Source organism: Oncorhynchus gorbuscha, linkage group LG10 (genome assembly GCF_021184085.1).
Source record: "Oncorhynchus gorbuscha isolate QuinsamMale2020 ecotype Even-year linkage group LG10, OgorEven_v1.0, whole genome shotgun sequence".
NCBI classification, from domain to species: domain Eukaryota; kingdom Metazoa; phylum Chordata; class Actinopteri; order Salmoniformes; family Salmonidae; genus Oncorhynchus; species Oncorhynchus gorbuscha.
Genome location: NC_060182.1, coordinates 67,364,870 through 67,387,642, shown reverse-complemented (window position 1 = coordinate 67,387,642; position 22,773 = coordinate 67,364,870). Strand labels below are relative to the sequence as shown.

Here is a 22,773-nt window from a genome sequence, read left to right as displayed (position 1 = left end):
CGTGTTGATGTGTTTCAAGGCCTACCTTCAAACTCGGTGCCTCTTTGCTTGACATCATGGGAAAATCAAAAGAAATCCGACAAGACTTCAGAAGAAAATGATAGACCTCCACAAGTCTGGTTCATCCTTGGGAGCAATTTCCAAACATCTGAAGGTACCACGTTCATCTGTATAAACAATAGTACGCATGTATAAACACCATGGGACCACGCAACCGTCATACCGCTCAGGAAGGTTAGGCATTCTGTCTCCTGGAGATGAATGTACTTTGGTGCAAAAAGTGCAAATCAATCCCAGAACAACGACAAAGGACCTTGTGAAGACACTGGAGGAAATGGGTACAAAGGTATCTATATCCACAGAAAAACAAGTCCTATATCGACTTAACCTGAAAGGCCACTCAGCAAGGAAGAAGCCACTGCTCCATAACCACCAAAAAAAAGCCAGACTACGGTTTGCAACTGCACATGGGGACAAAGGTTGTACTTTTTTGGAAAAATAGCTTCTGATCTGATGAAAAATAAATAGAACTGTTTGGCCATAATGACCATCGTTATGTTTGGAGGAAAAAGGGGAGGCTTGCAAGCTGAAGAACACCATCCCAACCGTGAAGCACGGGGGTGGCAGCATCATGTTGTGGGGGTGCTTTGCTGCATGAGGGGACTGGTGCACTTCACAAAATAGATGGCATCATGATGAAAGGAAATTATGTGCCTATATTGAAGCAACATCTCAAGACATCAGTCAGGAAGTTAAAGCTTGGTCACAAATGGGTCTTCCAAATGGACAATGACCCCAAGCATACTTCGAAAGTTGTGGCATTATGGCTTAAGGACAATAAAGTCAAGGTATTGGAGTGGCCATTACAAAGCCCTGACCTCAATCCCATAGAACATTTGTGGGAAGAACTGAAAAAGCGTGTGCGAGCAAGGAGGCCCACAAACCTGACTCAGTTACACCAGCTCTGTCAGGAGGAATGGGCCAAATTCACCCAACTTATTGTGGGAAGCTTGTGGAAGGCTACTCAAAACGTTTGACCCAAGTTAAACAATTTAAAGGCAATGCTACCAAATACATTGAGTGTATGTAAACTTCTGACCCACTGGGAATGTGATAAAAGAAATAAAAGCTGAAATAAATCATTCTCTCTAATATTATTCTGACTTTTCACATTCTTAAAATAAAGTGGTGATCCTAACTGACCTAAGACAGGGAATGTTTATCAGGATTAAATGTCAGGAATGATTAAAAACTGAGTTTAAATGTATTTGGCTAAGGTGTATGTAAACTTCCGACTTCAACTGTATACTGAGTATATCATGTACATTTATAATTAGTATGCTCTGTTTAACTGATGTAACCTTTTGTTGTACTTATATCTGTAGCCCTTTGGGGTTTCCAACCTCACCTGCTCAGTTTTTACCTTTTTTTTTATCTGTACTGTTTTGTCTTTCATCTACATTTAAAAAATAATAATAATAAATGCTGAAAACATTTTGCTTCACTATTTGAAAAGGAGAACAGGCTATAGAATGAAAAATACAGCCGTTTTGGTGCAGGTACAGATGATTTCATGTATTTATTATTATTCTACAAATTGATACTTGGAGTCAAATATCAATATAATATCATCCAAAAATAATATTGTGATATGTAACTGAGGTGGCTTAGTCTATTCTTACCCAACAATACTGCACAAAATTACACATTTGGTAAGTCATCAAATAAAAATCGAATAAAATGTTATTTGTCACATGCTTCGTAAACAACAGGTGTAGACTAACAGTGAAATGCTTACTTATGGGCTCTTCCCAACAATGCAGAGAATAAAAAAGATAAAGAAAAATATTAACACGGGGAATAAATACAGAATGAGGAACGATAACAAGGATATATACACGGAGTACCAATACAGAGTCGATTTGCAGGGGTGCGAGGTAATTGAGGTAGATATGTACATATAGATAGGGATAAAGTGACTAGGAAGCAAGATAGATAAACAGTAACAGCAGCGTATGTAATGAGTCAAAATAGTTAGTCCGGGTAGCTGTTGATTAACCGTTTAACTAACTATTTAGCAGTCTTAGCGCTTGGGAGTAAAAGCTGTTCAGGGTCCTGTTGATTCCTGACGTGGTGCATCGGTACTTCCTGTCGTGTGGTAGCAGAGAGAACAGTGTATGACTTGGGTGGCTGGAGTATTTGACCATTTTTAGTGTCTTCCTCTCACACCGCCTGGTATAGAGGTCCTGGATGGCATAGAGCTTGGTCTGTCTCCTGGGCCGTATGCACTACCTTGGTCGGATGCCAAGCAGTTGCTATACCAAGCGGTGATGCAGCCAGTCAAGATGCTCTCAATGGTGCAGTTGTATCACTTTTTGAGGATCTGAGGGCCCATGCCAAAATTTTTCAGGATCCAGTTGCAGAGGGAGGTGTTCAGTCCTAGGGTCCCTAGCTTGGTGATGAGCTTGGAGGGCACAATGGTATTAAAACACTGAGCTGTAGTCAATGAACAACATTCTCACATAGGTATTCCTCCTATCCAGGTGGGAGAGAGCAGTGTGGAGTGCGATAGAGATTGCGTCATCTGTGGATATGCTGTTTGTAACAATTGCAAAGACATTGGCAACTTTGTTCTGAAGTGATCTGCAGTCACAGACAGACAAATGAACACCTTGATTCTATATTAGGTGGAGATCTTCTGTGTATAAAGTAAGCAAAAAAAACATCTATTGACCCACTTAGCTGTTCTGAGGCAGTTGGTAAACAACAATTGTCTAAAAGTGCAACTTTACTAACGATGGTTTTGGGAAGCAACTCGGAGATTTAACAATGCTCCTACGAAGGTTCTAATGATGAACTTAGCCTTAAGATGCTTTTGGGACTCTGGGTCCTGATCTTTTTGTATCAGATTTTTTGGATTGATCAAAAGACCAATTAGAGAAAAGAAGATATGAATTGGGCTGCCTGTCTAAATGCAGCCTTACTGCTCTAACGTTGATTAAGATCCCAGTGGTTAAATCTAACGACAATGGGAGTTGCCTTTAATGTGAGATGTATCTTAACACCATGTCTGAAGGAAGCTTTGGTGAGCACTGAGGTGAAAACTGCCTATCATTCATTCTACTGCCTATCATCAATTTTACTGCGACGCTTGAAAAAGTCCCATGGCTACACATTTTATTACATATTTTACCCCCTTTTCTCTCCAATTTTGTGATATCCAATTGGTAGTTACAGTCTTGTCCCATCGCTGCAACTCCCCTAGACTCAGGAGAGGCGAAACACGACCCTGCCAAGCCGCACTGCTTCTTGACACTGCTCGCTTAACCCGGAAGCCAGCCGCACCAATGTGTTGGAGGAAACAGTATACAACTGGCGACCGAGATCTGCTTGCAGGCTCCCGTCCTGCCACAATGAGTCGCTAGAGCGCGATAGAACAAGGAAATCCCAGCCGGTCAAACCCTCCCCTAACTTGGACAGGGCTGGGCCAGTTGTTCGCCACTTCAAGGGTTTCCTGGTTATGGCCGGCTGTGACATAGTCTGAGATCGAACCCAGGGCTGTATTGACACCTCAAGCACTGCGACGAAGTTCCTTAGACTGCTGTGCACTCGGGATGCCCGGCTACACCTTTTATAGTGAAAGTTTAATGAGAGTAGTACATGTCATTGAAGTAGGACAGACGCCATTGAAGTTTGGGTTTATACACTGACAGAGTCCCAGAGCACACCGTTTGTTGTCTGAGCTAAATCGCTGCAACATGCCTTTGTTGATACCAATGGATGAAATTACAGTTGATCCATGGTAGGATCTCTGTTTTCAAATAGTTGTTTATGTTTGACATGTGAACTTTACCCAGTTTTGTGGCTCAGTGACATAATTGTCACCATAGTTATCCCCTGATTCCATCTCCTCAGGTCATCAGTGAAGACTGCTTGTCCCTCTCCCGGAAGCTGAGCCCGGAGACATATGTCCCCAGTTTTGGTAAGTGCCCATTTCCTGTCTCTTGCATACATCATGAGCTACCACACAAGCTGACGAGGTGCAGTTGAGTTGCTGTCAGTGCCGAAGTTAGCCTGGCTCTAGATTATACCAGCTTTGAATTGGATTATCACACAGAGTCAAGGAGCCATGCTATTTCACGTCACTCAGAGCACTGACATGATGGATTTGCTAGGCCCCCTGGCAGAAGAGTGCCATACACACAACAAGAATCATTCATGATTGTAGAATACCATGGATTAATTGCTTATATTTTGCTGTTATTGTTGGAAAGAGAGTGTGTATGCAAGACAAGTACCAAGAAAGCCTAATATGGACAATAGCATGCTTGAATATAATTCACCCTTCAAATCCTAACAAATGTCCTCTCTATCTCAAACCGGTGTGAAAAGGGATTTCTCTCCAAGAATGCATAGGTTGAGAGTTATGTAATGTATGGTGATAATATATGGAGGTGTCCTTGATGTGAGGGGGTGGTGAATTCTCTAAACATGGTTGATGTAGGAGTCAGTCACTCCTCTTCATGTTCCTGCTGTTTAGTGTCAATGCCATTCGTAGGCGTTCAATAAGTAGACACTTAATAGGAGCCGTGGAGGCTGGCTTTGAGAAGGAGCTGTTGAGAATGCATTTGGTTATTACCAAACCTTGATTTGGTTCTCATTCGGAAAGCAATGGGGCCGAACTTGCAAACATTAGAAAATGTTTGTTTAACCTGGACCTCAAAATGTGCCAATAAAAATTCCTGACATGGGGTTTGATAACGTGCAGCTATGTGTTAGCTGTTCCCACATTTCAATTTCAATAATTTAGCAGACTCTTATTCAGAGCGACTTAGAGTTAGTGCATTCATCTTAAGATAGCATAGTAAGTACATTTTTAAAGTAGCTATCAGCAAAGTCAATGCTAGTAGGAAAATGTAGGGGGAAATGTGTGTTCCCATCAGATAATCTGGCAGATTTAGGCCCTGTGCTAACCCTTCTCTTCCATATACGTGCAGGCTAGGGATGAATATTTTCCCCAAAATCTTCCAAGTTTCAATAGCGGGAATAATTCATATTTATCCCAGGATCCTGGGAAATGCTTGAAAAACTGGAAGTACCCATTCAAAGCATTTAAAACCAAGATATGGTCACTGCCAGGCTTCTCCCCAAATAAGAGGGTCGCTGCGCCACCTTGTCGGCTTGGCTGCATGTGCAAATGACACTGATATTTAGTAATGATAGAGTAAATATCTTTGATCGCCAGTGACAGTACTGTGAATTGTTCATAAATTCAGAGAGTTGTCATGTTCTTCAATTAATTCAGCGCATTTTGATAAACCATTTCTGTATGGACTTCGCTTTGTGCATGGGGACATTGCCATGCTGAAACAGGAAAGCCTTCCCCAAACTATTCGGCCTAACCCGAACCATGAAAAACAGCCCCAGACCATTATTCCTCCTCCACCAAACTTGACTTTTGGCACTATGCATTCGGGCAGGTAGCATTCTCATGTCATCCGCCAAACCCAGATTTGTCCTTTGGACTGCCAGATGGCGAAGAGTGATTCACCAATAGCGGCAAGCTTTACTCCACTCCAGCCGATGCTTGGCATTGTGCATGGTGATCTTAGACTTATGTGGCCATGAAAACCCATTTCATGAAGCTCCCGACGAACAGTTATTGTGCTGACGTTGCTTCCAGAGGCAGTTTGGAACCCGGTAGTGAGTTTTGCAACTAAGGACAGACAATTTTTACGCTCTTCAACACTTGGCGGTTCCGTTCTGTGAGCTTGTGTGGCCTACCACTTTGTGGCTGAGCCGATGTTGTTCCTAGACATTTCCACTTCACAATAAGTGCACTTACAGTTGACCGGGGCAGCTCTATCAGGGCAGAGATTTGATGAACTGACTTGTTGGAAAGATGGCATCTTATGACGGTGCCATGTTGAGTCACTCAGAACTTCAGTAAGGCCATTATCCTGCCAATGTTTGTCTATGGAGATTGCATGGCTGTGTGCTCAATTTTAAACATCTGTCAGCAATGGGTATGGCTGAAATTGCCGAATCCACTAATTAGAAGGGGTGTCCACATACTTTTGAACATATAGTGTATCTACCAGAGTGAAAGTTGCTATTGGTAGTGGAGATGTTGAGGAGTGAGCTAAAGGGGTGGTACCAGTGGGTCTGCCATTGTGTATGTAAAAAGGGCCAGTTGACCAGGGTGTAAAGGTCACAGTAATGAGTGTTGAAGGGGGCACTGGTATCAAAGCAGATGGCAGTTTGGTAAATTACGTCTAGTTTATTGAAGGAGGTTTTGGATGCAAGCCTGTAAAACTACGTCGCAATAGTCCAGGATTGACATTACGGTCATTTTTACAAGGGTGTGCTTGGCAGAGTGGGTGAAGGATGTTTTGTTGGGGTACAGGAAACCAAGTCTGGATTTAACTTTAGACTGCAGGTGGGGGAAGTGGGTATGGAATGAGAGTGAGCAGTCCAGCCATATACCAAGATATTTATAGGTGTCACCATACTCTAGCTCTGACCCATTCAGGGTGAAATTGTTAGGAGGACAGGCATGTTAAGGTCGGTTCCGGTTGAAGAGCATACATTTTTTTTTTTGGTATTGAGGAGTAGGTTCGGTCAGAGAAGGCATGCTGGATGTTGTTAAAGCTATGTTGCAGGGTGGTCAGCACGGTGTTCAAGGAGGGCCCAGTTGTGTACAAGATAGTGTCATCGGCATTAAGGTGGATGGGGGAGTCACCAGCAGCATGCGCAGCATTGTTAATCTACTCAGGGATAAGGTCGGCCCAAGAATCGATCCTTGTTGAGCTCCCATAGATACAGCCAATGGTTTGGACTGTAGGCCTTTGGAATTCACACATTGTACATGGACAGAAAAATTGTTTTCAAACCAGGCTAGACAGTTCTCTGAGAACCCTAGGTCGATGAGTCTATTGAGCAGGATACAGTGGTTAACCAAATCAAAGGCTTTAGCCAGATCAATAAAAGCAGACGCACAATACTGCTTGTTGTCAAAAGCAGATATGTTGTTTAGAACCTTCAGTGTTGCAGAGGTACACCCACGGACAGTTCTGAAGCCAGACTGCAGACTGTTCTGAAAGAACACTGTGGGACTCAAGGTGGCAGGTTAACTGTTTGTTGACCAGACTTTCAAAAACTCTAGAAAGGCAATGCAAGATGGAGATTGGTCTGTAACAGTTGGGGTCTACCTTGTTGCCCCCTTTGAAGAGTGGTATGACGGCAGCAGCTTTCCAATTCTGTGGGACTTCAGATGTTTGCAAGGTGAGGTTGAAGAGGCAAGTGATGGGGGCTGAGATGATGATTCAGAAAGAAGGGGCCCAGATCATTGAGCCCAGCTAATTTTATTATTGTCCAGATTACTCGACTCCTTTAGGACCTCGTTCTTCTGTACTGGCTGGAAGGAGAAACGGGGGGTGCTCTGAGGGAGAACACTACTGGGGGAAGCATGGCTCGCAGCAGACATGGTTAAAATGTGTGGCCAACCCTGACAAAGTGCTTGTTGAAACTCTCAACCCTTCTGACTTTATCAGAGGTGATATTGTTCTCAAAGTTGAGTGCAGAAGGCAGCTGAGAGGTTGAATGGTCATCTTCCATGGTTTTCAGTGTTCCAGAACTTGTTAGGGTCAGAACCACAGGCAACTAATAGTTTTTTGTAATATCCTGATTTTGCTTTTCTGATTGATTGAGTGCTCTTGTTCCTTGCTTCCCTAAAGAGTTGCGAGTCAGAAGGGTCCGTGGAGGTCTTTGCTTTATGCCAGAGCAGGTGTTTTCACTGGATCAGCTCCGACAGTTCAGCACTAAACCAGAAGCTGTAGCAATTTTGGTTCTAACCTTCTTAAGAGGAGCATATTTATTAAGGACTGTGAGGAAAGAGGTTTTAAAATGGCACCAAGTGTCCTCAACACAAGTGATAAGGTCAGTTCTGGGCCTGTGTACAGATGCCAGGTCATGTATCAAGGCCTGCCCATTAAAGTGCTTGAACAGATGTTTGACAATAATCAGAGAGGGGCGTTTAACATTGGTACCGTTGTGGACAATTCAACAGTAGTCACTATGGCCTTGGCAGAAAACTGCAGAGGAGTACTTAGCAGGCATATCAGTGAGAATAACATCTATGAGTGTGCCATTATCTGCAGACTTGGGCTTGTATCTATTGTGAGCCTGTAAAATCTGGGGGAGGTTTAAATCATACAGCTGGAGTTGTACAGAGTTGGGAGGTCACCCAATAACACAAACTCTGAGGAGGAACTTAGTCACTGTCACTAGCCGGCTACCACCCGGTTACTCAACCCTTCACCTTAGAGGCTGCTACCCTATGTGCATAGTAGAGGTCGACCGATTAATCGGAATGGCCGATTAATTAGGGACGATTTCAAGTTTTCATAACAATCGGAAATCTGTATTTTTGGACACCGATTTGGCCGATATTTTTTTACACCTTTATTTAATCTTTATTTAACTAGGCAAGTCAGTTAAGAACACATTCTTATTTTCAATGACGGATTTTTACCTTGTCAGCTCGGGGGATTCAATCTTGCAACCTTACAGTTAACTCGTCCAACGCTCTAACCACCTGATTACATTGTACTCCACGAGGAGACTGCCTGTTACACGAATGCAGTAAGCCAAGGTAAGTTACTAGCTAGCATTAAACTTATCTTATAAAAAACAATCAATCAATCATAATCACTAGTTAACTACACATGGTTGATGATATTACTAGTTTATCTAGCGTGTCCTGCGTTGCATATAATCGATGCGGTGCGTATCATTGCTCCAATGTGTACCTAACCATATACATCAATGTCTTTCTTAAAATCAATACACAGAAGTATATAAACCTGCATATTTATCTAAAAGAAATCCAGGTTAGCAGGCAATATTAACCAGGTGAAATTGTGTCACTTCTCTTGCGTTCATTGCACGCAGTCAGTGTATATGCAACAGATTGGGCGCCTAATTTGCCAGAATATTACTTAATTATAACATAACATTGAAGGTTGTGCAATGCAACAGGAATATTTAGACGTATGGATGCCACCCCTTAGATAAAATACTGAATGGTTCCGTATTTCACTGAAAGAATAAACTTCTTGTTTTCCAGATGATAGTTTCCGGATTCGGCCATATTAACCTCTTGAAACTAGGGGGCAGTAGTTTTATTTTTGGAAAAATAATGTTCCCAAAGTAAACTGCCTATTTCTCAGGACCAGATGCTAGAATATGCATATAATTGACAGCTTAGGATAGAAAACACTCTATAAAGTTTCTAAAACTGTCAAAATATTGTCTGTGAGTATAACAGAACTGATATTGCAGGCGAAACCCTGAGGAAAATCCAATCAGGAAGTGCCTCTTATTTTGAAACCGTTGTGTTCCTATGCACCCTATTGGCCATTGAAAGGGATGGCTATTTGGATATCCCCCCCCCCCCATCACTACTGTGGCATTGCAATATGTGAGTTTGTCATCTCAGAGCTGTATTCTAATGAATTTCAAGTTGAGGTCAGTTTTGGAAAATGTCGGCCTACTGTACGTCGATAGAGGGTTTGATGAACATCTATTACATGATCCACATTAGACAGAAAAAGATGAGTTTTCAAAGCATTTTCTCGTTCTATGTTGCTTGGGAAAACCCCTCTCTACACTGTGCTTACTCCCAGATCGCCTCATCAGGGAAGTCAATCTACTAATCTCCTCGTTTTCATTCTCTCAGATACTGAAACACCCAGCTGTCAGTCAGACAGTGGCAGACGTTTGTTTGTAGTGGTGAAACACCGGCCATCTCCCTTTTTTGTTATATCAAATCAAATTTAATCGAATGTATTTATAAAGCCCTTCTTGCATCAGCTGATATCTCAAAGTGCTGTACAGAAACCCAGCCTAAAACCCTAAACAGCAAGCAATGCAGGTGTAGAAGCACAGTGGCTAGGAAAACCTCCCTAGAAAAGGCAGGAACCTAGGAAGAAACCTAGAGAGGAACCAGGCTATGAGGGGTGGCCAGTCCTCTTCTGGCTGTGCCGGGTGGAGATTGTAACAGAACATGGCCAAGATGTTCTAATGTTCATAGAGGACCAGCAGGGTCAAATAATAATACTCACAGTGGTTGTCAAGGGTGCAACAAGTCAGCACCTCAGGAGTAAATGTCAGTTGGCTTTTCATAGCCGATCAGTCAGAGTATCTCTACCGCTCCGGCTGTCTCTAGAGAGTTGAAAACAGCAGGTCTGGGACATGTAGCACGTCCGGTGAACAGGTCAGGGCTCCATAGCCTCAGGCAGAACAGTTGAAACTGTTCTATAATAGAGTAGCCTACTTGGGCTTCTGAACTGTAGCCACAAAGTCGCAACAAAGGTATAGGCTATGCGCTTAAAGATCCGTAGGGGAGAGATCCCAGCAGTGGCACCTTGTCACAGAGATGGTTCGAGATAACAGACTCAATATCTCAATTGTCTTATTGGCTTCACGTAGTGAAGTTTGAGTGAGCATTCAGGTACGATTATATCGTTGAAATTTGGAATGGCCATTTAGATTTTTTGCAAGCATTTCGCTACACCCGCAATAACATCTGCTAAATATGTGTATGCGACCAATACAATTTGATTTGAACAGACAGCAACAGTGAGAGAGAGGTACTTTGAGAGTTTGATGTTTAACAGCAGCAGCTCAAACTGTTTGGGCACAGACTTATATAGAATGACAGAGCACTGCAGACTATCCTTCCAATAGATGGAAACCCCTCCTCCCTTGGAGGACCTGTCCTGGCAGAATATATTATAGCCTGGAATGAAAACATCAGAGTTTGTAACAGATTTCCTGAGCCGTGATTCGGAGATGGCCAGGACATTAGGGGTGGTCGTGTGCACTAATGTTTTCAGCTCATCAAGTTTGGGGAGGAGACTCCGGATGTTCATATGCATAAATCCGAGGCTTTTGCAATTACAGAAGCCTTCAAAAGTTACGCTATTAGCATCAGGCATGATAGAGTTGTTAACAGAGGAAATGTCAGGGTCAGGGTTTGAATGTACATTACCAGAAACCATTAACAGTAATATGGTAAGGTCATGACTGTTATCGGCGCTCTCAGGCTGCCGTGCGCATGAGAGGAAATTCATGATAGGCTTAATGGAAAGCGTTTGGCCAAACTGTTTCATTAGCAGACAAGCAGACATCGGGGTAACATAGAGAATATCCCAAACATACAGTCCCTAGAGTTGCCATGAATGAAATAACATCCCTAGATGAGGAGATGAGACGCATCGATGTTTCACCCCGGGGAGAGAGAGGGACTGGCCCGAGGAGCTGGACGGGATGCAATGTGGCATTAACAGACGTTACATTAAAACAAGAGGAAAAGCCATAAATGACACTTCATTGCAGAGAGACTAAAATGCCACTGCTCCAAATATGGGCACCGATGCAGATTGCGAGCACTCCTAGTGATCAGCTGTAGATGGTGGGTATGAGATGTAGCCCCGCTGCGAAGGGATCCAGGCCTGGGGCTCAGGGTTGAGAAAGGCTCGTAGCGCTCCGGTGTATCAACGAGGAGACAATCTGACAAACATAGAAGAACAGTACAGCCACGGCGAGTCAGCGGGGAAAGCTCTGGGAGACACCGGGGATCTGTGGCACTTGTCAGCGTAGAATCAGTGTAGAAGCACCGACGCCCAGGGGAGATGGACGGAGGAGACTCAGCAACGCAACAGAGTTTGTCATTGGCAAAGGAACAGTGGAGGAGACACCAGGACACCGAAGGCCTGGATAGGCGAGGGCTCAGCGGAGAAGCAACAAAGAAGTCACCGGTGATCAGTCAGGAGAAAACAGGGAAACTCGGACCCATAGGAGCAGATCTACTGCAGGCCGGCAAGGGAGGGAAGACGGGCGGAGAGCTATATTGTTTGTAAATCTTTGCATGTTATTATTATTTTTTATTTAATTTGATATTTTATTAACAATTCAGAACATACAAATGACCCACTAGCACACACTCCCATCTCCAGGGCCTGCATAAAACATTTGCATATTAATATAGCCTAGATGTAAAGCTGGGCTTCAAAGGGTAGGCTCAAAACAACAATTGTAAATAAGACACAGATATAGACTAGATCAACAAAGCAAAACCGCACAGGGAACACACCAAACACGGACGTAGACAGGACATGCAATGTTACTCCCATCTTGGAATCATGAACTGGGAAATAACAGTTAGAGTTGGTGGGGTGGAGTTTTGGCCTGCCTGGTGACATACCATGCAGTAAATTAGTTAATAGACCAATAAGAAAGAGTTCCAAACTTCTATGCCAATAACAGCTCGTTTTCAGTTTTCCCCTCCCCACTCAGACACTCTGCCAGTCCTATAAAATTATTGCCTGAGAATTTGCTCTTTGCTAAGAACCTATTTTTGTTTATTTTTACAATTTTGATGGAAAACAGAGTAAGGTACGAACTAAATTGTTACCCAAAAATGATTTACACTGAACAAAAATATAAATGCAACATGTAAAGTGTTGGTCCCATGCTTCATGAGCTGAAATAAAAGATCCCTGAAATGTTCCATACTCACAAAAAGCGTATTTCTCCCAAATTTTGTGCACAAATTTGTTTACATCCCTGTTAGTGAGATTTTCTACTTTGTCAAGATAATCCATCCACCTGACAGGTGTGGCATATGAAGAAGATGATTAAACGGCATGATCATTACACAGGTGCACCTTCTGCTGGGGACAATAAAAGGCCACTCTAAAATGTTTTGTCACACAGCACAACCATAGATGTCAAGTTTTTTTATTTTCGTTTTTTTTTTACCCTTTTTCTCCTCAATTTCATTGTATCCCATTGGTAGTTAGTCTTGTCCCATCGCTGCAACTCTCATACAGACTCGGGAGAGGCGAAGGTCACGACTCGTGCGTCCTCTGAAACACAGCCCAGCCAAGCTGCTCTGCTTCTTGACACACAACAACCGCTTAACCCAGAAGCCAGCCACACCAATGTGTCGGAGGAAACACCATACACCTGGCGACCGTGTCAGCATGCATTGCACCCGGCCCGCCACAGACCTCTCTAGTCCTCATTGGGACAAGACCTTCCCTGCCGGCCAAACCCTCCCTTAACGGCGCTGGGCCAATTGTGCGCCGCCCCATGGGTCTTCCGGTTGCGGCCGGCTGCGCCAGAGCCTGGACTTGGACCAGGATCTCTAGTGGCAATGCAGTGTCTTAGACCACTGCGCCACTCGGGAGGCCTAGATGGCTCAAGTTTTGAGAGAGCATGCAATTGGCATGCTTGCTGACTACAGGAACGTCCAGCAGAGCTATTGCCAGATAATTAAATGTTAATTTCTCAACCATAAGCCGCAACGTCATTTTAGAATCCAACCGGCCCCACAACCACAGACCTGGTGTATCCACGACAGCCCAGGACCTCCACGTCCGTCTTCTCCACCTGCGGGATCGTCTGAGACCAGGCACCCGGACAACCAAAGAATTTATGCACAAACTGTCAGAAACCGTCTCACGTAAGCTCATTTGCGTGCTCTTTGTCCTCACCAGGGACTTGACCTGACTGCAGTTAGACATCGTAACCGACTTCAGTGGGGAAATGCTGTCCTTCGATGGCCACTGGCCCGCTGGAGAATTGTGCTGTTGAATGAATCCCAGTTTCAACTGTACCGGCAGATGTGGGCGAGTTGTTTGCTGATGTCAATGTTGTGAACAGAGTGCCCCATCAAATCAAATCATGGTGGCGGTGGGGTTATGACATGGGCAGGAATAAGCTACGGACAATGAACACAATTGCATTTTATCAATGCCAGTTTGAATGCACATAGATACCGTGATGAGATCCTGAGGCCCATTGTCTTGCGATTCATCCGCCGCCATCCCCTCATGTTTCAGCATGATAATGCACAGCCTCATGTTGCAAGGATCTGCACACAATTCCATTGCTTGCATACCAACCAGACATGTCACCCATTGAGCATGTTTGGGATGCTCTGGATCGATGTGTACGACAGTGTTCCAGTTTACACCAATATCCAGCAACTTTGCACAGCCATTGAAGAGGAGTGGGACAACATTCCTCAGGCCACAATCAACATCCTGATCAACTCTACGCGAAGGAGATGTGTCGCCCTGCATGAGGCAAATGGTGGTCACACCAGATACTGACTGATCCTACTTTTTTATTTTTTTATTTTTTTTAAGGTATCTGTGACCAACAGATGCATATATGTATTCCCAGTCATGTGAAATCCATAGATTAAGGCCTAATTCATTTATTTCAATGGACTGAATTTCTTATATGAACTGTAACTCAGTAAAATCTTTTAACTTGTTGCATATTGCATTTAATTTTTGTTCAGTGTAATATTGAGATAAAAACAGCTGCGTTGGACCTTTAAGAAATGCAATTGGTTGGTGGATATAATGTCTAAAATCTTTGATGGGCTGATGCAGAATTTATTACAGGGAATAATCACTGTCAGCTGGTGAGGTTAATCTGGCACACACTAGCCCTAAGCTATATGATGGGATCAGCTACAATGTAGAGTTCAATCACATGCAACTACGTCGACTGTTTTCAGACCGAGGTCCGGGTTCAAATTAAACATTTTCTAAACATTTTCTAATGGACCCAATGTGATCAAATACATACATTTTTGTTCACTGTAGACAAAGGAGAATATATGAGCTATTAATTGTGAGGGAGGAAGGCCAGTAAAGTGGATGAAAGCAATAGAGTTGGCTACAATGATTTATTAAAATTCCTCCACTTTTCAGTCACAGTTGGTTTGTGGGCACGTCCACCAACCTGTCAGAGGCTTCCTTCCCATTGCAGTCAACTAGCCCACTGTTGACTTGGCCCACTCTGGAAGGGTGGCCAGGAGAAAAGCTCTCAAAGGAAGGAAAGGACCAGACTAGGTGGGGAAGCCAACTGAGATATTACAGCAGATACTGTGTCATGAACATGGTCTCTTCTCAAGCGGGGATGCTAGCGATGTTAGGTATTAAATTGCTAGTATCTTGGTGTGCAACTTTTATCAAGATACCTTACAGTGAGGAAACCTGTGACAGGAGAATAAGATACAAGACACTTTAGGGGTATGGAATGTATGATTGGTTGATTTGGACATAATAAGTACTGCTCTGATATAACTTATCCCCACCTCCACTGCCTTGACTACCGGTACACATGTAATCTTAACACAATTCTGAATGTAATCCTCTATGTGAAGACTACAATTGTATCAGGTGCATTGGGAATTTGAATTGAGTCCATGTACCAAAATATTGTACAAGACTTTGCTGAAGTAGCCTATAAAAATGTTCAATAATTATGCTCTGTTTTCTGCTTTTACAGCATGCAGTGGAATACAGAAACTGCTAGATTCTATGCTGAATTGTGTGTGGGAGTGTTTAGTGGTGGGAGTGTGTGCGAACCGCTATGTAGCCAATATTTAAAAGAGCAGCCTGTGCTCACAGGCAAGACTGGACTTGACTCTTTTTTTTCTGGAGGCCGCAGAACACGCCAGAAACTTTTACCACCCAGTATGAACAAATAGTCTCGAATAAATCTCCCCCGCCCTTATGCTGCTCTCTCATGAAAGCTGTTTCCCATCGTTACTGAAAAAAATGGGGTTGTCAATGCATGGTTTAACTAAACTCTGACTTAGCCAAAGGTATTAAACCTAGACTGAATCATTTATCAAATCAAACAAACTTGGATCAGTTTACATTCCCCTGTCAGTCACTGGGCTCACAGGTTAGCCTGACCTCCGCTTTAGCTGACCGTATCTCTTTGAAGCTTAACATGAGTTGCTGAAGCCACCAACAATAAGTCATCATACTGTATTGATAGAGAATAGATAATGGTTATGAGGTACAGTAATAGCTGATTTGTTGTCCTCCAGGTTCTGCAGAGCCCAATAAGCCCCTGTCCTCTAGAAGGAGGGAATCCCCCGGACGATTGAGAAGGAGTGGGAGCCTTGACTTGGACCCTGACATCTTCAAATCGACCAACTTCTCTGATACAGAGGGAGGTGAGGAAGTCTTTACTCTGCTCAGCCTATGTGCCTTCTACAGAACACAGTTTCATTGAAAGGTAACTGAAGGATCTTTGTGTTGCAGTGGTACACAAGGCCCGTCTCCTCCCTGGGACCCCCGGCGTTGAGCGCACGTTCTCCCTCCCTTCGGCCCAGGGCACCTTCCTACTGCCCTCCTACCCTCTGGCTCCACTCCCCGGGGGCCTGCCGACCCCAACACTGTCCCGCCGTCACGCTGAATCCTCACTGTCTATGTCCAACACCTGGCCCAACAAGAGAGAGAGCAGCCCCCACAGACTAGACCCCAGCTCCTGGAAAGACATATCAAGTATGGGTCTGGTATCTACTGCATATTATTGGGTAGATCCTAGTCATCATGTTATTTAGTTGAGGCATATTGTTGAGTGCGCTCTTTGTCCCCACAGGTGACTTCTCATCCAGCAGGTGTTCTCCACGGCCTCTCCGTGCCTCTCTGGTGAGCTCATCGTCCGCCTCGTCTTTCCGGCAGGCTCTGAGTGGGATGCGGACCGTGTTGCCTGTTTCCCGGTCTCCAGGCCTTCCCCTGCCAGAGCGGGGCCAGTCTCAGAATGGCCAGCAGTTCAATCCTCCAGCTCCATCCAGCCTGCAGGACCACCTCTCTGAGAGGAACCTGGACCTGGATCAACTCAGCCTGCAGGACCAAGATCAGGAAGATGACGATCTGGACCGGCAGGAGGTAAGGATCACTGTTTTACACACGGCTCTGCTTTTTATTTTATTGAACCTTTATTTAACTAGGCAAGTCAGTTAAGAACAAATTCTTATTTTCAATGACGGCCTAGGAACAGTAGGTTAACTGCCTTGTTCAGGGGCAGAACGACAGATTTTTACCTCGTCGGCTCGGGGATTCGATCTTGCAACCTTTCGGTTAGTAGTCCAACGCTCAAACCACATAGTGAAGTCTCCAGCTGAATGTAGCTAGGACACTGTCTGAAAGCTGCCATCTTGCCATCAGAGATTTATTCATAGCAGTACCCATAACTCTGGATACCTCAGTGCTGGAAGATGGAATGTGGATCATGTTTTCCCTTTATTAGTGCAGCGGTGGTGAAATGGGTCATATTTGGGACTAAGTATCTGTGTGGTAATGTTAGTGCTGGGTAAAGAGACTTGATATCTAAGTTGTCATGGATATACACCCCTGCATAAAATAGTATCTGTATTCACAGCACACTCTCACCTTGCTCTCAGGTTACTGATGAGCTAATGTGTTGTTGTTGTTATTTACAGATGCTGAACTCTCTGCGCTCCCTGCGCTGCAGTGCAGCTAAGAAGAAGGCCAAGGTGAGTCTGAGTGGCTCAGATCATGACCCAGATAGCCCTGACTCAGCCATGAAACTGGAGCTGGCTCTGGACTCCCCCTCTCAAACCTCCCCCACTGTCACCAGCCCAGCTAGCAAGAGCGTCTACTCACCCCCAAACTCTACCCTCAACAGCACCAAAACCAGGTACATTCCACTAGATTCTAAGTAGGCTGTAAGTTGAACCAAATGAGATCCAATTTCAAGAATAATGGGGGGGCAAAGGGGTCAAGCTATGATATTCACGCCTTCAAGTAGACACACACCAAGGTCTGATAGATATGATATCCCTTCTGGTGAATCACCTCTGACCTCTGTCAGCAGCCCTGGGAGTTATGCCTCCTCTTCAGCAAAGCCTCACATTGCTAGACTGCCTTCTGCTAAGCTGAGGTCTTCTGTCTCCATGGACGCCAGTGCCCTTCAAGGTACAGTGAGGATTTGACGTATAAAAGGATCTCTCTGATTAGTGTTGTTTCTGTTGCTGTAATAGTGTGTTTGTGTGTTTTCTTCACTAGGCTTTGATAAAATCATACCTGAAGTAAGTGTGATTGGTCAAAGAGTCCCGTACTCGAATGGACCTATGGAACCTGAGGAAGAGGACCGGACTCGAGAATACTCTCCACCCCCAACTAGACCAGCCCTCCGGGAGCCAGTCGAAGCCCTGAGGTCTGCCAAAGGTCAGTCACTGCAAGGAGGTCTGCTCCATTAAGGCATATTACTCTCTTTGAATTATGGGTATTTTTCTATGTTTTCCATATGTTTCAGTGGCTTGTTTAAAAATAAATATGATATTCTTCTCTGTTCCTCAGGGTCCCAGATCTACAGCAACAGGAACTCACCACTCACTGACATGCCTGAAGGTGTGGTTGGCAGAGGTCAGTCCTTAACTGTCTCCTTTTATTTTACGACTCTGTGCCATTGTTCAGATGTCCATGATGTCCAATACTGTGTTCTTAGGTCATGGTGTTCTGGCTCAGGGCTGTGTTTAAAGGAAACCTCCACCCAAAAAACATATTTTGGTATTTGCTTCATTAGTCCATTGTTGATATAGTCCCAAAATGTTTTCCATATCAGCAATCAAGTTTTAAAGATATATAACTTTCAAAATACAGAAATACAGCCGGTATGATGCATTTTGCATCATATAAAATGACTCAAATGTAGAATATGATGCAAAATGGATCATACTGGCTGTATTTCTATAATTTGAAAGTTCTAGATCTTGAAAACGTGATTGCTGACATGCATGGCCCTGCCTGGGGGCCACACAGTATTCGGGCCCAGTCAAATAATTGTTTGGATTAAGTCTTGTAGTTGGCAATACACTTAGCTTTGGCACAGTAACAGATGGAATGAATTGCAGAGGAGAGAGTGCAGCATATTTTGGTAGTCATCACTGCTTACAGTATTCTGTAGCTATATAAATACATTGTACTGCTCAAGGTTTCAACTTTGTTTTTATTATGGATCCCCACTAGGTAGTGCCAAGGCAACAGCGACTCTTTATGGGTTCCAGACGTATTAAGGCAGTTACATGCAATTAAAAACACTATATTACATTTCAGATTTCACAACACATTAAGTGTGTGCCCTCAGTCCACTACTCGACTACAACACAAAATCCATGTGTACGTGTGTGTATAGTGCATATGTTATCACATGTCTGTGCCTGTGTCTCTTCACTGTTCCATAAGGTGTATTTTTAGTTTTTTAAATCAGATTTTACTGCTTGCGTGAGTTACTTGATGTCGAATAGAGTTCCATGTAGTCATATGGAACTTTGCTGAGCGCTCTTGAATCTTCCTCACTTCCCCCCTCTGCAGGAGTGTTTGGCTTGGTGATTCTGTCCAGCCGTCCAAGCGTTGCCATGTCGATGGAGCAGGGCGACTGTATGACCAGGCTGCACAGTGACCCTCCAACTGGCATCTACAGCCATGCTGTCCTCAGCCACCACCTGGACCCCGACGACAGCCCAGACGCAGAGGAGGACAGGGTGAGCAGATCCACCATACTGTACATACACCACCAACAACCTCTGCGACTACATTTCCCATTTGGTATTACAGACTGAGAGAAAATGTCCCTCTACCACTGCTACCAGTTAGTTACACCTGTGACATGTATTTGGCTGGAGTGCTGTGTGTTTGTCTGCAGGAAAAGGTGAGAACGTCTAGGTTTGCGCGGAACAAGATGAGGCAGCAAGGATTGGCGCAGCAGGAGGGCCAGCCTGCCCTGGGAGATCGTCAGAAAGCTGACAGGATGCGCCTGCGCCTCAGACAGGGGCAAAATGAAGTGGCTACAGAGGATACAGCAGCCATTTCCAAAGGTCCAATGTATTTTCCTTAACCCTCCAATACTATTCATAAACCTAGTACAGGGTTTCCCTTGATACACTGGCTTTTGTAATGTTGCCAAATGTTGTCATGTGCTTGTGGTTCATCTCTACAGTGTTTGTTCTTCGCCTAACAGACTTGCATCTGAACAGTAGCATAGTGACATCCACCAAGGCTGACTCTTTACCAGACGAGTGTCCAACCAGCCCTGCCAGCCCCCAGGGACCCCAGAGCCCTATTAAATGTTTCAGTCCTCCCCACCAGCCTAGCCCCCCCACGGTCCCACCCAACCCCAGGAGCACCATGGCCCGCCTGAGGAGGGCTCCCAGTTTCAGCAATACACGGTCATCCCTCTCACACAGCTCAGGTCAGCAGAACAGTCTGGCAGTCATCATATAATCTCTACCTCTTTGCAGTTATAAGGTGGCGCCACACTGTTTTTCATCATAGCATTAAATACCGAACTGTATGTTCTGTGACATCTCATTCAGTAGAGCAACTTAATGGTACTTTTTTAACATGGTGGGTAGATGAATCAGTCAACACATCATATGTCACTCTAAAGAGGTTTAGTGCACTACTAATTAGCCTGTCACAGCTCCAACAGTAGCCGAGCTTGGCAACAGTAGACTAGATGTTCTCTTAGATAATGGAGTGCAAAAGCTTTGTTTTCACAGCTTCTATTAATACGTCTCCTGCCACGCACGCTGCTTCATTTAGCCAGTGACTGTAATGTAACAATAGAGGGATAATGTAACACTCAGCTGTGTGTTGTTGTCACTGTTGTGGCTTACAGTGCCTTCAGAAAGTATTCACACCCCATAATTCTTTCCACGTTTTGTTGTGTTACCGCCAATGTTGTGTCACTGGCCTGCACACATTACCCTATAATGTCAAAGTGGAAATATGTTTTTTAGAAGTTAGTTAATTAAAAATGAAAAGCTGAAATGTCTTTGGTCAATAAGTATTCAACCACTTTGTTATGGCAAGCCTAAATATGTTGTTTCTGTTTGCAATAAGGCACTAAAATAACAAAACTGTGGCAAAGAAATTTACTTTACTGTATGTCCTGAAGCGTTATGTTTGGGGCAAATCCAACACATCACGGAGTAACACTCTTCACATTTACAATTATGGTGGTGACTGCATCATGTTATGGGTATGCTTGTCATCGGCAAGGACTAGGGAGTTTTGTTTTAGGATAAAAATAAATGGAATAGAGCTAAGCACAGGCAAAATCCTACAGGAAAACCTGGTTGTCTGCTTTCCAACAGACACTGGGAGACAAATTCACCTTTCAGCAGGACACTAACCTAAAGCACAAAGCCAAATACACACTGGAGTTGCTCACCAAGATGACTTTGAATGAACATGACAATGATCAACAACCAACTTGACAGAGCTTGAATAATTTTTAAAATATTGTACAATCCAGGTATCAAAAGCTCTTAGAGACTTAACCAGTAAGACAAAGCTGTAATCGCTGCCAATGGTGCTTCTACAAAGTATTTACTCGGGGTGTGAATACTTATGCAACTTAGATATTTCTGTATTTCATTTTCAATAAATGTGCAAACATTTCTAAAAACATGTTTTCACTTTGTCATTATGGGCTATTAAGTGTATAATTCAATTTAATCCATTTTGAATCCAGGCTGTAACACAACAAAAGTGTGGAATAAGTCAAGGGGTGTGAATACTTTCTGAAGGAACTGTAGATATTGCTCTCGAGTGGCGCAGCGGTCTAAGGCGTCACTATAGACCCTGGTTCGATCCCGGGCTGTATCACAACCGGCTGCGAACGGGAGTCAATTGGCCCAGCGTCTTACGGGTTAGGGGAGGGTTTGACTGGGGTAGGCCGTCATTGTAAATAAGAATTTGTTCTTAACTGACTTGCCTAGTTAAATAAAAGTATTTACAGTGCATTCGGAAAGTATTCAGACCCCTTGACTTTTTCCACATTTTGTTACATTAAAGCATTCTAAAATTGATTAAATGAAAATAATTCTACACACAATACCCCATAATGACAAGTCAAAAACAGGTTTTTGGAAAATAAAAAACAGATACCTTATTTACAATAAGTATTCAGACCCTTTGCTATGAGACTCGAAATTGAGCTCAGGTGCATCCTGTTTCCATTGATCATCCTTGAGATGTTTACCTGCATGTCAAAAACCAAGCCATGAGGTCGAAGGAATTGTCTGTAGAGCTCCAAGACTTGATTGTGTTGAGGCACAGATTTGGGGAAGGGCACCAATACATTTCTGCAGCATTGAAGGTTCCCAAGAAGACAGTGGCCTCCATCATTCTTAAATGGAAGAAGTTTGGAACCACCAAGACTCTTCCTAGAGCTGGACGCCCGGCCAAACTGAGCAAAGAAGAAAGAAGAAAGGCCTTGGTCAGGGAGGTGACCAAGAACCCGATAGTCACTCTGAAAGAGTTCCTCTGTGGAGATTGGAGAACCATCTCTGCAGCACTTCACCAATAAGGCCTTTATGGTTGTGGCCAGACGGAAGCCACTCCTCAGTAAAAGTCACATGACAGCCTGATTGGAGTTTACCAAAAGGCACCTAGCGTCATACCCAAGAAGACTGTAATCGCTGCCAATGGTTCTTCAACAAAGTACTGAGTAAAGGGTCTGAATACCTATGTAAATGTGATATTCAGTTTATATACCTGTTATTCATTTATCATTATGGGCTGTTGTGTGTAGATTGATGTGGGGTGGGGGGGACTATTTAATCCATTATAGAATAAGACTGTAACATTACAACATGTGGAAAAAGTCCATTATAATTGTGTTGTATTTAATTATGTGGTTGTGTCCTCCAGATGAGTTGTCCCCAGGCACTCCCAGCCAGAAGAGTGACCTGACAGAGCAGCCTGAACTACAGCCGTTCTCTAAACCTGAGCTAGCACTGACACAGAGCTTCAAACTCCTCAACTCAGACGACTGGTGAGCTTTATTCTTCATTTGGATCCCTATTCGCTGATGTTTTAGCAACCGCTAAACCTCCTGGGGTCCAACTGAACCTCAGCG

General features: G+C 43.9%; 1 protein-coding gene across 3 annotated transcripts in view; it reads left to right on the top strand.

Annotated features, from left to right (window-relative positions):
* LOC124046392 (TOG array regulator of axonemal microtubules protein 1-like) overlaps positions 1–22,773 on the top strand; it is a 37,443-nt gene that overhangs the window by 6,997 nt on the left and 7,673 nt on the right. For 2 of the 3 annotated variants that reach the window (XM_046366720.1, XM_046366722.1), the window contains exons 2-13: positions 3,916–3,982; positions 15,926–16,054; positions 16,143–16,385; positions 16,483–16,772; positions 17,327–17,544; positions 17,722–17,822; positions 17,913–18,074; positions 18,207–18,272; positions 19,221–19,390; positions 19,552–19,723; positions 19,846–20,097; positions 22,566–22,689. In XM_046366720.1, coding sequence (XP_046222676.1) covers positions 3,916–3,982; positions 15,926–16,054; positions 16,143–16,385; positions 16,483–16,772; positions 17,327–17,544; positions 17,722–17,822; positions 17,913–18,074; positions 18,207–18,272; positions 19,221–19,390; positions 19,552–19,723; positions 19,846–20,097; positions 22,566–22,689 — 1,994 coding nt within the window. The remainder of the gene's footprint in view (positions 1–3,915; positions 3,983–15,925; positions 16,055–16,142; positions 16,386–16,482; positions 16,773–17,326; positions 17,545–17,721; positions 17,823–17,912; positions 18,075–18,206; positions 18,273–19,220; positions 19,391–19,551; positions 19,724–19,845; positions 20,098–22,565; positions 22,690–22,773) is intronic. The other variant, XM_046366721.1, reaches the window with a different exon arrangement.